The 13,715-nt window shown below is 31.8% G+C and overlaps 2 protein-coding genes across 2 annotated transcripts; one reads left to right on the forward strand and one right to left on the reverse strand.

Annotated features, from left to right (window-relative positions):
• Nucleotides 1-3,582: 3,582 nt before the first annotated feature.
• LOC107921519 (agamous-like MADS-box protein AGL66) lies at nucleotides 3,583-5,379 on the reverse strand. The gene is made up of 2 exons (XM_016851362.2): nucleotides 5,040-5,379; nucleotides 3,583-4,939 (listed from the first exon to the last, which is right to left on the reverse strand). The coding sequence occupies exons 1-2, from the start codon at nucleotides 5,352-5,354 to the stop codon at nucleotides 3,782-3,784; spliced, it is 1,473 nt and encodes a 490-aa protein (XP_016706851.2). The 5' UTR covers nucleotides 5,355-5,379; the 3' UTR covers nucleotides 3,583-3,781.
• A 1,695-nt stretch (nucleotides 5,380-7,074) lies between these two features.
• On the forward strand, nucleotides 7,075-12,336 carry LOC121213607 (agamous-like MADS-box protein AGL62). Its single transcript, XM_041086405.1, has 4 exons — nucleotides 7,075-7,146; nucleotides 8,157-8,256; nucleotides 11,751-12,072; nucleotides 12,168-12,336. Exons 1-4 carry the CDS (start codon nucleotides 7,075-7,077, stop codon nucleotides 12,334-12,336), a joined length of 663 nt encoding a protein of 220 aa, XP_040942339.1.
• Nucleotides 12,337-13,715: the final 1,379 nt, after the last annotated feature.

Below are 13,715 nucleotides of genomic sequence, written 5' to 3' on the forward strand. Positions count from 1 at the left end.
AAGAAAGACAAGCCTAATAGTATAAAGGACAATAGATTGCTCATTGCAATGTCTTATACAAGATTACTGTCATGATCTAGTGTCATTTAATGCCTTTAGTGTAGTGATATTGTTTATGTACTTTATGTATATGTAATTTTTCAAACAAATTGATTTAATAAATTCTATCATTATCGTTAATATATATTTTATAATATCCTCAAATGGTTTTTGCGCAAAAAAATGAAAGCAAATATTAGCTCATTGATTATCTAGTGTTTAACTAATACTAAGTTACATTATGTGGCCGGATTATAATGCGAGAAGGCAACTTGTATTAGTAGATAATCTAGACAAGTTCGTAGTCTAATAGAAATTGAGCAAGTCAATTGAAAGACTATTATGCCGTCTATTAAGTCCTAATTGGGAGATATATTGTCTTGGGTATCGAAGCGGATGACTTTCAAAAGATAAGGACATAGATCTGATTGTTTGGACTAACAATAAATCGAACATGACCTGAGGAGGATACATCTTAGAATAGTTTATTGATTTATTCATTTTTGGTGTTCATAGTGTGATTTACATTAATCCCGAGTAAGTGATGGACTATGTGTGTTTGACTCGTATACTTTGATGTATAAAAGTTTGAGTTCAATTGGTAATAAAGTCAAACATTGGTACATTGGATATACGACTTCTACATGACATAGCTTCACTTACAGTGGAATTCATAGCCCAATAAAGGGTAAATAATATCCTCTCATTGGTATTACATGATAGATGAAAAGTAACGTGACCATGGTTCATTTGTCTAAAGAAGAATGATTTAATTACTATTTGTTGGTAATTGAATTTTCATGTAGGAAGATGTAATGATTACCATGAGATAAAATATATCATATTAGGATAACGAATTTTATCCCAAAGAGATCAATGATATCCTATGAGGGTAACACACATATCACAAGGTCCTTAGACAAACACTTAATGTAGTAGCTTTCGTAGTAATATATAATGGGGACAACTTAGTCATGGTACTTTAGTGGAATGACCCCATGACTAAATAATGTTGTAATTAATATATGAAAAGCTGAAACTTAATTACAAATTATTTGAGCCCTAATTATATGTGTCCAATTGGTCCTTCGCTAGCTCGGTACAACCTTGATGGTTTGCATTAATTGATGATATGAAAAATGTGAAACCATGAACTAGAGAAATAGACTGCATGCATCACTATCCGCAATGAATGCATTTTCTCACTATGAAAAAGAGATGACTAGATAATTAAATTAATGTCTTTGAATTATTATTTAATTAATTTGTAAGTAAATAATTGAAGTTTGAAGGGAAGTTAAATTAATTTTAGTCATCATGATTCCATGAGAACAAGTTAATTAAATTAATATCATAGATTCTAGTATGGTAAAGTTATCATGACTTTAACGGAATTAGAATTGGGTTAAAAAAATAAATTATTTAAGTTAATTAACTAATTAATTAATTAAAATAAATAAATGATATTTTGGGTACAAGAAATATATACCCAAAATATCTTCTTTAAGATTGGATAAATTATATGAGTTGGTTTAAACATGCATATTTGCCTACGTCCTTAAATAGGAGGATAGTGCGTTTTAGCGCACTCGAGCCTATATCTTCCTCGAGACTACATCCTATTACACTGGCAACAATGCCGATGTCAATTGAGCTAAGACTCAATCGACAAGAAAAATCATGCTAATTATAAGTAATAAAGTTAAACTTTTGTACCAACAAGTGTTGGGTGCAATGGTAAGGCACGTTGCATTCGCAAGGGAAGATGCAAGTTTGAACCTTGGAGACGGCATTGTTGGGAGGAACAACTATAAACCTTGAACATGTACTGTAAAACATATATGAAGAATACAAAAAAAAAATCAAATTTAAATGTAATTTTAGAAAATTAAAATGGTTAAGATAAAAAAAATTAAAAGTTGATTAAAATATCAAAAGGTTGTACAAATTAGCATGAATTGATACCTACCAATCCAAACCAATATAGATCGAAACAAATCGAAATACACCGAAATATTAATAAATAAACTATTCGATAAGACCGAAATTACAGTGTGCACTATTATGATTTCGAAATGAAATTAGGTAAAAGAAAATTACGTATGGCACCATGTAAAATTTAAAAATTAATGGCAAACTTTATTATTAGTTTAGTGTTTCTATAAATTAACAACATTGCAAATCTTTCAATTGTATGCAACGATATTTAATATCATTATAATTAATAAATAGATAATTAAATTATTAAAATATTTAATAACAATTTATTTTAATATTATGTGTCAAATTCAAAATTTACATTTGTCATTGAAATTCGCACTTTGAAAATTAAATTTAGCTAATTATCTCTAAGTTTTTATATATGTTTCAATATGTAATGTATTTGCAAAAAACCCATTTCACTTGTAGTGTACTACTTACTTGGCATCTTAGGAGAAAAATAATACAGGAAAAAATATACTTTGTGTTTGAATCAATAATGTCTGTTCTTAATTTATGTGTGTAATTTTAATATTTAAAATATAATTTATATATTGATTAAATTTTATAAATAATTTATATTAATTTCTTAAAATATTAAAATTGATATATCATAAATTATAATATTAATGTATTTAATATCGCCTTTACTTTATAATTTTATGTTTAAAATGAATATTTTAAAATTTTAAAATCAGTTTTTTAACAGCACCGTAAACAATACATATCGATTTTTTTTTAAAATTACTTTTTCATTTAAAGTATTTTTTAATACTTTTTGAAAAATTATTTTTTAATAAATTATAAGATGAGGGCAAAAGATGGAAATTTCCACTAATTTTTGGAATATCCGCGGAAAGACTAGGCAAGCTAATTAATAGAGAAACTATTAAGTATTTAAAAGGAAGCTAAGGGTTAGATTTGAACTGTCTGAGCTGTCAAAATTCCTACGTTTGGTATTTTGTTTGAATTAAATTATATACTAGTTTAGGATATGATGTTTTGGCAACCCTTATATTTTTGGAATTTCAATTTTATAAAAAAATTTATTTTAGTTTTTAGTCTTAAATTTGTATTATTTATCAAATCACTCTAACATAGATAAAAAAAAAATTAACGTTTCTTAACTTTGCTCACGTAATTAACAATTAAAAATCTATATTTTATACACTGTATAATAATTTTTATAATTCTTTTGAATTTTTAAAAGTTTAAAAAATTTAATTAATTGCTAATATTGAGGTATGCGAAAAATTAAGTGGAGGGGTAAGATAAAGCTTTTGTTTTTATAAAATTGGAGGGAGGTATGGAATTAAGGTGGAAAGACTAAAAATGGAATGTCACTGGGTACTCATTGAAATATACAAGTAGATCATAATTAACCTTTTGTATAGAAGATGTGTTAATTTTTGAAAGGCGAAGAATGGTTGGAAGTCAACGGCTACTTCTGTATTCTAATAATAGCGCCATTTCTTTCCCGCCCTTTTAATTTTTCTTTATTATAACAAAGAAACTTGAAATTAAATTTTGAAACACGAAGAACCATTGGAAGCCAGCTGCTATTTCGTTTTTTCTTTGCTTCTCTTTTTTAGCAGACAATTATCATCATCAGTATCCCAATCTAACAAAAATAACAACAGTCTTTGAACCAAATTCAAAAGATTACACATGGAGAACCAACTCAAAAGCCAAAATACATTATAATAGAGCCATAAAGAGAACTTAAACTGTGGCTACCATTCAACACAAAGAAATTAACTAACTAGAAAAGCCCACTACCAAATCCAGGAGAAGTTGGAGCAAGAATATCGGATCCCTCAGGGTTGGGATAGATGTGTCCTTCAGCAGGAGGATTAGGATTGTAATTTGGAGTTGGAGCTATCATATTCGGATCAATGTATTCCCCACCCATCCTATTTGCATTCAATGCCATATTGTTGTTCATTGTCTCATAATTAGGAGTCCCTCCTTGGCTTGAACTCCCAATGAAAAACAATGATGGATTTCTATCCATCTCTTGGATTGAGCTTCCAGTGAAAAACTGTTGCGGATTTGTATCCATTCCTTGGCTTGACTTCTCAGGGAAAAGCTGTCGTGGATTTGTATCCATCCCTTGGATTGAACTCCTAGTGAAAAACTGTTGTGGATTTGTATCCATCCCTTGGATTGAACTCCCAGTGAAGAACTGTGGTAGATGTTGTGGATTTGTATCCATTCCTTGGCTTGAACTCCTAGTGAAAAATTGTTGTGGATTTGTATCCATCCCTTGGATTGAACTCCCAGTGAAGAACTGTGGTGGATGTTGTGGATTTGTCTCCATTCCTTGGCTTGACTTCTCATTGAAAAGTTGTGGATTTGTATCCATCCCTTGGATTGAACTCCTAGTGAACGGATTTGTATCCATCCCTTGGCTTGAACTCCTAGTGAAGAACTGTGGTGGATGTTGTGGGGGAGAGAAGAACTGAGGTGGATGTCGTGGATTTGTATTCATCCCTTGGCTTGAACTCCCAGTGAAAAACTGTTGTGGATTTGTATCCATTCCTTGGCTTGAACTTCCAGTGAAAAACTGTTGTGGATTTGTATCCATTCCTTGACTTGAACTCCCAGGAAAAAATTGTTGTCGATTTGTATCCATTTCTTGACTTGAACTCCCAATGAAAAACTGTTTTGAATTTGTGTTCGTTCCTTGGCTTGAACTCCCAGGGAAAAGCTGCTGGCAATTTGTATTCTGAATGATAAGTTGCTCAGCTTCCCTTTGCACGATCTTTTTCAACTCTGCCATGGCTGATCTCAGAAACTGGAGTTGTGGGAGGCTAAGTTCTTCAATGGGGGACTCCCACCAGTTTTGCTCTTGGCTTGCTTTCCTCATTTTGTCAAGCTCTTCGCCACGCTTTTTTTGGGCTTCTATTTGGCTCATCATCTGATACAAATGACTCATGCACACATAATATTTATGTAATATTGTTCATTCTACAATAAAAAGAAGAAGAAGAAGAAGAAAAAGAAAACGGGTACCAAACCTCAGTAAGCTGCGCGTTGAGCCGAAGGATAATAGCATTACGATGAGCCTCAATGAGCTGCCAAGTTGGAGAAGTATCCTTTGTGTTGTGGACATAACGGTTGAGAATGTTTTCAACATCAGGGTGGCCAAAAGAGAAGACCTTATTGCCAGGTGAAAATACTATAATGGCGATTTCAACACCACAAAGAGTACAAAGTTCACTAGCCTTTTTGAAAAGACCAGACCGACGTTTTGAGAAGGTTACTTGGAGATTGCTCTCATCTTTTATTTTCACCATCTCAATCTTTTGGCGGCCTAAGGTTTTCTTCACCATCTCTAAAACCAACAAACAACAAAAGACAAAGGGGAGAGAGGAGGGAGGGGGAAATTTTGGAATGGGCAAGATAATTAATACAGGAAAATGTTCAATATTTATAAGGAAACTAGGAATTAGTTCTTTTAAAAATTTGAGCTGTCCAGATTCACCATATTAAGTTAATATTGTATTGTATTTTTTTAAATTAAATTATATACCAAATAGGATGTTTGGCAACGCATAATCATTTTTATTTATAAGATTTAATCCTGCAAACACTACAGAATTAATCTTACTCAATATTCATTCAATTATTTCATATTTTTTTTCTAAATATTTACACAACCAAAACTTTTATTTTTTTTATAATTATAATATTAGGGAAGAAGATGGTGGATTATTAGGGATATTTAGTGTCCGGATTGGACAATTTTATCACTTCAATAGGCCAAAACTAATTAATTTAAAATTTTGAAGTTAAGTTTTTTTTTTTATTATTATCTTGAAACTACAACATTCCATCTAACTATAAACTCTATATGTAGATACCAGATGATGCATAAATGCCTCTTTCGGTCATAATTAATCTTTTGTATAGAAAGTGTTTAAGATAGTTAAAACATTACTATTTCAAAAAGAAACTTTTAACTAATTTTTGAAAGGCCCAAAACCGTTGGAAGCCAACGGCTACTTATGAATTTTGGCGGCACCACTTCTTTCTCGCTCTTTTTAATATATATATATATATATATATTCTTTCTTACCATAAAGTTATACATACATATGAAAGAAATTGTTTGAATGGAGTAAACTTGTATGTAAAAACCATTTGATATATTAATGCCTCCTCCCATATGTGATAATTAACCTTTCATATAGAAAGTTTAGAGGATATATAGCTAAACCTTTCCGTTTGAAGTGAAGCTTTTAATTAATTTTTGAAGAATAGCAGGATAATGGTTTCGTGCTACAATGATTCCTAATTAGTGTATTAGGAATCTAATTCAAGAGTAGAATACCAAAGTTAAGCATTTTCTTATATTGAAGGTGCACTTACATGAATTATAAATGAGCTGTAAACTTTGTAGGAATGGATGAAGCAAATGAACTCAACAGGATTAAATTCAGAAGCCGACACAAGAATAGTAAGTTAAGGATTTGGGCAGTTTGGAATTGAAGTTAATAAGGTTTCCTCTCCTGTTTAACCTTATTGAATTAACATGAAAATATAATGATTAAATATACAGGGTTTGCTATAAATTGCTTAACAACATTTGGATATGTTTCTGAATCATTTCCAATGAGGCATATGGTAAAATGAAGTTCTAGATTTGCCTCCAAAGGGGAGGATTTGGAGTATCTAGGAAACATTAACCATTTAAGAAATTAATAGAGGCGTTTTCAGAAATATATGAGGTAAAAAATGTAAGCTTTGTTGGATTAAATGTATACAAATCAGCGGTTGGCACTTTCCTTTTTCTGAATAAATGATTTCTAATCTGCCTCTTTTTAACAGTTGATGATAAGGAGAAAATAGGTTTTATTTTATTTTATTTTATTTTCATATATGTAAAATGTAAAAATAAAAATAGTAAAATAGGTTAACTGGTCAATTATTTAGTTAAAAAAAATATACAGTACTTGGAAAAAGTTGAAGGCATGAGATGGCGTCCTCAAAAGATGTTGGTAAAACACAACGATTTTGGGGGATGTCGCCAGCAGCGGCAGGCCACTTTAGATGTCGCCGTCATGTGCTGGTGACTTTAGTCATGTGCTGGCAACTTTGATACAGAGATTCCGAGTTGCACAGGTACATTAGAAGTTTCACTAGCTAATTAGTTCATTGAAAAATTTGGAGCAAAATTCGGTGCAAAGATTAAACATAGAGATTTTTGAGTGATTAGGAAATTCATAGCAGGATTTTCACTTTGAAATGAAAATTTTGTCTTTGTAAAGTTTGAAGATGCAATTTGCTTACGTAACGGTTTCATTCGACTTCGGAAGGAATTATCATAACTTCTTTGAAAAGAAAAACCACTTTGCAGTAAAAAATTATATACAATTGACATACAAATAGGATTATATGCATGTTTGAATAGAGATTTTACATGTTATATAACGAGATCTAGCATTTGTTATAGATTCTCGGGTTATTTAACGAGATCTAGCTTTGTTGCAGATTCTCAGGTTATATATAACATAGGTTTAGCCTGGACTGGTAACCTGAGGTGATTTCAGCTCGAACGAGAAACTTAATTCACCCGTGTATCCAAGTCCATTTTACTAGAGTTTCATTGGACAATATTCATTTTAATTAAAATGAGTGACTTGAAAAGGCATTGACAATGAAATGATATATATTTATAACTTGATATGTGCCATGTGATTATCTTAATGTTAGTGATATTATTCATGATATATAAGCATGTCTAACCTATTTTATTGTTAATGTTGTCAAGTGCCTAGTTATGCCAATATATGCTAAGGATAGCCATTTTGAATGCCTAAATGATTTTTAATTATTATAATTTAAATGATCAAGGTAAACATCGTAATTTTAGTTGAACTTACTAAGCATTGGTATGCTTAGTCTAGTTGTTTCCCTTCCCTTATAGATCGTCACCTTGTAAAACTTATCGACTGGATCAGTGGGAAGCACACACTATCAAAACACAATAGAATTACGTTCTTTTCTGTCTAAATTTTGTGGCATGTATATAGGGGCACCTTAGTGTGCAAATGGTCATTTCAAATAGTTGGTTATGTGGCAATTGTAGTATGGTTGAACTTGTGTAATACAATTTTATTATGACTTGGTAGATGTATGGAATTGCTAGTATGAGTGATGATATAATCTTGTATGATTTTGTATGTGAAAGATTAGAAAATGAGGTAATTAGTGTAACTAAGTTGATGAAAGGTTGGTATTGGTATAATTGATGTTATGCTTGAAACATAATTGGTGTATGTTTTTGGTTTTGGCTCATACTAAGGTCATATAGGTTCTTGGTGTTCAAAAATGTATAGGTAATCATGTGTTGAACTTGAATGACATAGTTGATATGTTTAGGTGAACAAATGGATTGATTGAACCTAAATGATGATCATGTATTGAATGTCATGTTAAATGGTTGAATTCAAATGTTATGAACTTGTTTTAGCTTTTTTTTTATATATGTTTTGGTATAGGTGGAATTGATATATGGCTGAATGTGATGAAATGTTTTGGTTGAAAACGATTGAATAGGTACCAAATGTGCATTTTGCCAAAAACAAGAGAACCGTCGCAACCACGAACCCCCAATGTTGTGGCATAAGCTGACAGTAAGTGATGTAGAGATATCATGATGCCATAAGTTGTGAGGTGACTCACTGAGTTGGCGATATCACGATGAAGAGACCATGAAGTCGCTATGTCGGACCGAGATTTTGAAAACTTTACAATTTGGTCGTAAATCAACCTCAGGTCAACAAAAGAGCTTTTGTAAGCTCATGTGAGACTCAGAAATGATTATTTAGCTTAACATGAATGTGGTTTACACTTAATTACATGTATTAATGATCAAATAGTGTATAATTGTTTGTAGTTGCTCTGACAACAAATGTAGCATATTGTAGCTTGGACCCGATGATCAGGTTGGGCAAAGGGTGTTACGGAGAGAGAGAGAGAGAGAGAGAGAGAGAGAGAGAGAGGTGAGTGAGCGAGTGAGTGAGTGTGTAAGTGACTGAAAGTGAGAGATATTTTGGAGTAGGAAAGGTAAATAATAGTAGAGAATATTAAGACTTTCTAAGTAACTAAGAATTAGCTTTTTAACCATTTTAGTTATCCCAAGTCACTATGCTAGGTTAATTTTGTATTGTATATTGTTTGAATTAAATAAGGTTAAATCGCTATTTGGGGCTTGAAATTGTTCTCACATTGGGGCCCAAACATGGGAACAATTGCATTCCTGAAAATATACAATACAAAATTTTTAAGGGAACATTAATGTTAGCATTGAACAACTTTATCACTTCAACTGTGACTATATCACTCAAAATAAATTAATTTAATTGCTTGAAATCGTCCTTTCAATTAGTAAACTTTTGTTATATATCTTAACATATGAAAAAATAAAATTTCTTATCTTGAGACTATGACATCCTATCTAAAGATAAACTTTGCATGTAAAATACCTATTATTGATGCATAAATGTGTCTTTTGAGAAGTCGTAATTAATCTTTTGAATAGAATGTTTACATAATAAAAAAAACTTTCCCTATTTAAAAGAAACTGGCACCTAAATTTGGAATGAAAATAATTGTTAATAGTGAACAATTACTTACGAATTTTGGCAACGCCATTTTTATCTTGCTCAATTAAATTTTGTTTTCCTTTTCCCTTTCTTATTATAAAGTTTTAAATACAAAAAGAAGAAAGTATGAAAGAAATTACTTGAATGGATTAAACGAAATTCTAATGTAAAGCATATATATAATACAAATTTATGCATAAATGATGCCTCCGAGTGCTCAGAATTAACCTTTCATAGTGTACAACATATTAAATACTTTCAGTTTTGAATTAGAGACTTGTATTCTAAATTATATGCTACTCAACTTCCTTTTCCACGTTCTTTTACAACTCTCCCTTGGTAGATCTTTGTTTCTTGAGTTGTAGGAGGCTAAGATAGCTTCCTTTAATGAGGGGCTCTTATTACTTTCCTCTTGACTTCCATTCTTCTTTTTGTCAAGCTTTTCATCATTCCTTTTTGGGAATTCTATTTGGCGAGTCATCTTAAACAAATGTGGCGTAGTACTAATATAATATTGTTTATTCTAAAATCAAATAAAAATAAAAATAAAATGGCTACCAAACCTTAGTAAGTTGCATGTTGAGCCATAGGAAAATAACATTACAGTGAGCCAAATTGAGTTTCCAAGGGGAAAAAATATCATGTGTATTGTCACTATGCTAATGATTTTTAAAGTCTTCTACAACAAGGTGGCCAAAAGAGAATACATTTTTGGCAAGTGAGAAGACTACAATGGTTATATCAACAACACAAAGAGTAGATAATTCACTAGCCTATTTGAAAAGACTGCACCGACATTATGAAAAGATTACTATGACGTTTCTATCATTGTAGCCACCCTTTTTTGTTTGAGTCCAATTGGAGGCTCATTTGTTCCCTTTAAATTTTTGTTCTCATTTGGGCCCGTTCGAAGCCCACCCGATTTTGGTCAATTAGAGGCATTTGTTTTTCTTTTCTTTTCTTTTTCTTTTTGGGTCTATCAAGAGCCCAAATTATTACTATTATTATTAACTATTATTTTTTTTAGAAATAAACAAAATTAAAAAAACAATATATATACATGAAATGAAAGAAAAGAAAAAAAAAGAGGCTTTTCATTTTCATTTTTTTAAAAGGTAAAAAAAACAAGAAGATGAAGCATGCTATTTCTCTTTCATTTCTTTTAGCTATAGGCATGTCATAAGGGATCAGGTTTTGGGCTTCGATGAAGGGGATGTCACTAGACCGTCGGTCCTTCGCACCTAGGAGCCCCAAAAATCCCTTTTTTTCCCTTTCCCTTTCAAAAATAAAGGTATTTTTTAAAAGGGTTTTATCTTAGCAAAGTTTTTCAGTTTTTTTAAAGGAGAAAGTTTAGATTTTTAAAAATAAAAATATGTTTTTAGTCATTTTAAAACAAAGTTTTGATTTTTTTTTCAACTATTTCGGAATAAAGCTTTGATCTTTAAGAAAAGTAGTGATTTTGTAAAAGGAAAAAAAAAGAGTTTAGATTTTTAAAAATAAAAAAAAAATTAGTCATTTTAAAGGAAAATTTTAAAACAAAGTTTTGATCTTTTTTAACTATTTCGAAATAAAGCTTTGATTTTTAAGAAAAGCAGTGATTTTTTAAAAAGAAAACTTTGATTTTGCAAAAAAAAAAAAATTCGGCACGGCTACTCCACCACTAGAAGCCGGAATGCTATTGGACTTTCCTATGATGGAGTCATGGCCAACAAAGAAGGATGAATAGGAGGAAGAGTTTTTTTTTATAATTATAAAAAAATAAAAGTTTTGGTTGTGTAAATATTTAATTAAAATACGAAATATTTAGAAAAAAGAAATATGAAATCCTTGAATGAATATTGAGTAAGATTAATTCTGTAGTGTTTGCAGGATTAAATCTTATAAATAAAAATGATTATGCATTGCCAAACATCCTATTTAGTATATAATTTAATTTAAAAAAACACAATACAATATTAACTTAATATAGTGAATCTGGGCAACTCAAATTTTTAAAAGAACTAATTCCTAGTTTCCTTATAAATATTGAAAATTTTCCTATATTAATTATCTTGCCCATTCCAAAATATCTCCCTCCCTCCTCCCTCCCCTTCGTCTTTTGTTGTTTGTTGCTTTTAGAGACGGTGAAGAAAACCTTAGGCTGCCAAAAGATTGAGATGGCGAAAATAAAATATGAGAGCAATCTCCAAGTAACCTTCTCAAAACGTCGGTCTGATCTTTTCAAAAAGGCCAGTGAACCTTGTACCCTTTGTGGTGTTGAAATCGCCATTAGAGTATTTTCTTCTGGCAATAAGGTCTTCTCTTTTGGCCACCCTGATGTTGAAAACATTCTCAATGTTTACGTCCACAACACAAAGGATACTTCTCCAACTAGGCAGCTCATTGAGGCTCATCATAACGCAATTATCCTTCGGCTCAACGCGCAGCTTAATGAGGTTTGGTACCCATTTTCTTTTTCTTCTTTTTTTTTATAGTAGAATGAACAATATTACATAAATATTATGTGTGCATAAGTCATTTGTATCATATGATGAGCCAAATGGAAGCCCAAAAAAAGCGTGGCGAAGAGCTTGACAAAATGAGGAAAGCAAGCCAAGAGCAAAATTGGTGGGAGTCCCCCATTGAAGAACTTAGCCTCCCACAACTCCAGTTTTTGAGATCAGCCATGGCAGAGTTGAAAAAGATCATGCAAAAGGGAAGCTGAGCAACTTATCATTCAGAATACAAACTGCCAGCAGCTTTTCCCTGGGAGTTCAAACTAAGGAACGAACACAAATTCAAAACGGTTTTTCATTGGGAGTTCAAGTCAAGAAATGGATACAAATCGACAACAGTTTTTTCCTGGGAGTTCAAGTCAAGGAATGGATACAAATCCATAATAGTTTTTCACTGGAAGTTCAAGCCAAGGAATGGATACAAATCCACAACAGTTTTTCACTGGGAGTTCAAGCCAAGGGATGGATACAAATCTGTTCACTGGGAGTTCGATCCAAGGGATGGATACAAATCCACAACTTTTCAATGAGAAGTCATGATAACACTCTAGAATAACGTACTTTTATGTATTAATTATGTATTTATTATGAGTATGATCCTGCTAATTTGAGCTATTTATGATCTTTTAACTCATAGGGACTACATTTGAGGCAAAAGCAAAATTAAGGGCCAAAAGCGTGAATTTAGAGATAAAATGGGCTAATGTGCGACACAATGAAAATTTGATGCCAAAAGTGCAAGCATGGAGGACACAAGGGTTGAAATGCAAAAAGAAGAGATTTTATTCTATTAAACTCTATTTTAATTATATTAGGATAATTAATATTGAGATAATTATTAAGGATTATTTTTAGGATTTTATTTTATTTATCTTTATTTATCTTCAATTAAATGTATTTATCTTTTAGGAATTTAAGTAGGATTAGACTATCTCCCCTAGCACTATAAATAAAGGGTGAAGTGACTCAAAAGAGATCGATCTTTTTCTGTAAACACTCTCTCCCCAAAAGTCTAGGCTTTTGTTATTCTCATATTTCCTTTTAATAAAATCTCTATTTTTATTATATTTATTTTCTTTTCCACCACAAGCATGAGTCACTAAACTCATCTAGCCAAAGGTTGTCGATATTCCCCAAAAAGGGTTCTTAAGGTTTAGAATCCGTACTTAACCTTGTCAATGAGTATTCATCGTTTCTCCGCACTACGGGGCTGACGCTTCCATCCATGTCCCTCAAAAAGTAAGCTTTTCAACGTATGCAAAGGCGGCCGCTTTGTATGTTTTGGGAAGGTTGCACAGACGGTTTGTTAGCTTACTGCGTCAGAGGTTGGCGAGCCTAAGAGACAAAATGGCGTGGGATTCGCCATTGAGAAGCGTTGATCTAGCATAAGACGATCCCACAGAAGCGAGTATGGGCTAGAGTCAGGTTCCAACAAATCATAAGTCTAAATCCTTGGAGCTGGTGGTCATAGGCGTCATCTTCCACTATAACTGGCTGATTCAATTTAGGAAGGATCATCTAAAAGCCGAGCATTGAACCCAAGGTGGAACGAGACAACTGGAGGCTGGAATCTGCCATAAGAATTTTC

Source organism: Gossypium hirsutum, chromosome D01 (assembly GCF_007990345.1).
Source record: "Gossypium hirsutum isolate 1008001.06 chromosome D01, Gossypium_hirsutum_v2.1, whole genome shotgun sequence".
Taxonomy (NCBI): domain Eukaryota; kingdom Viridiplantae; phylum Streptophyta; class Magnoliopsida; order Malvales; family Malvaceae; genus Gossypium; species Gossypium hirsutum.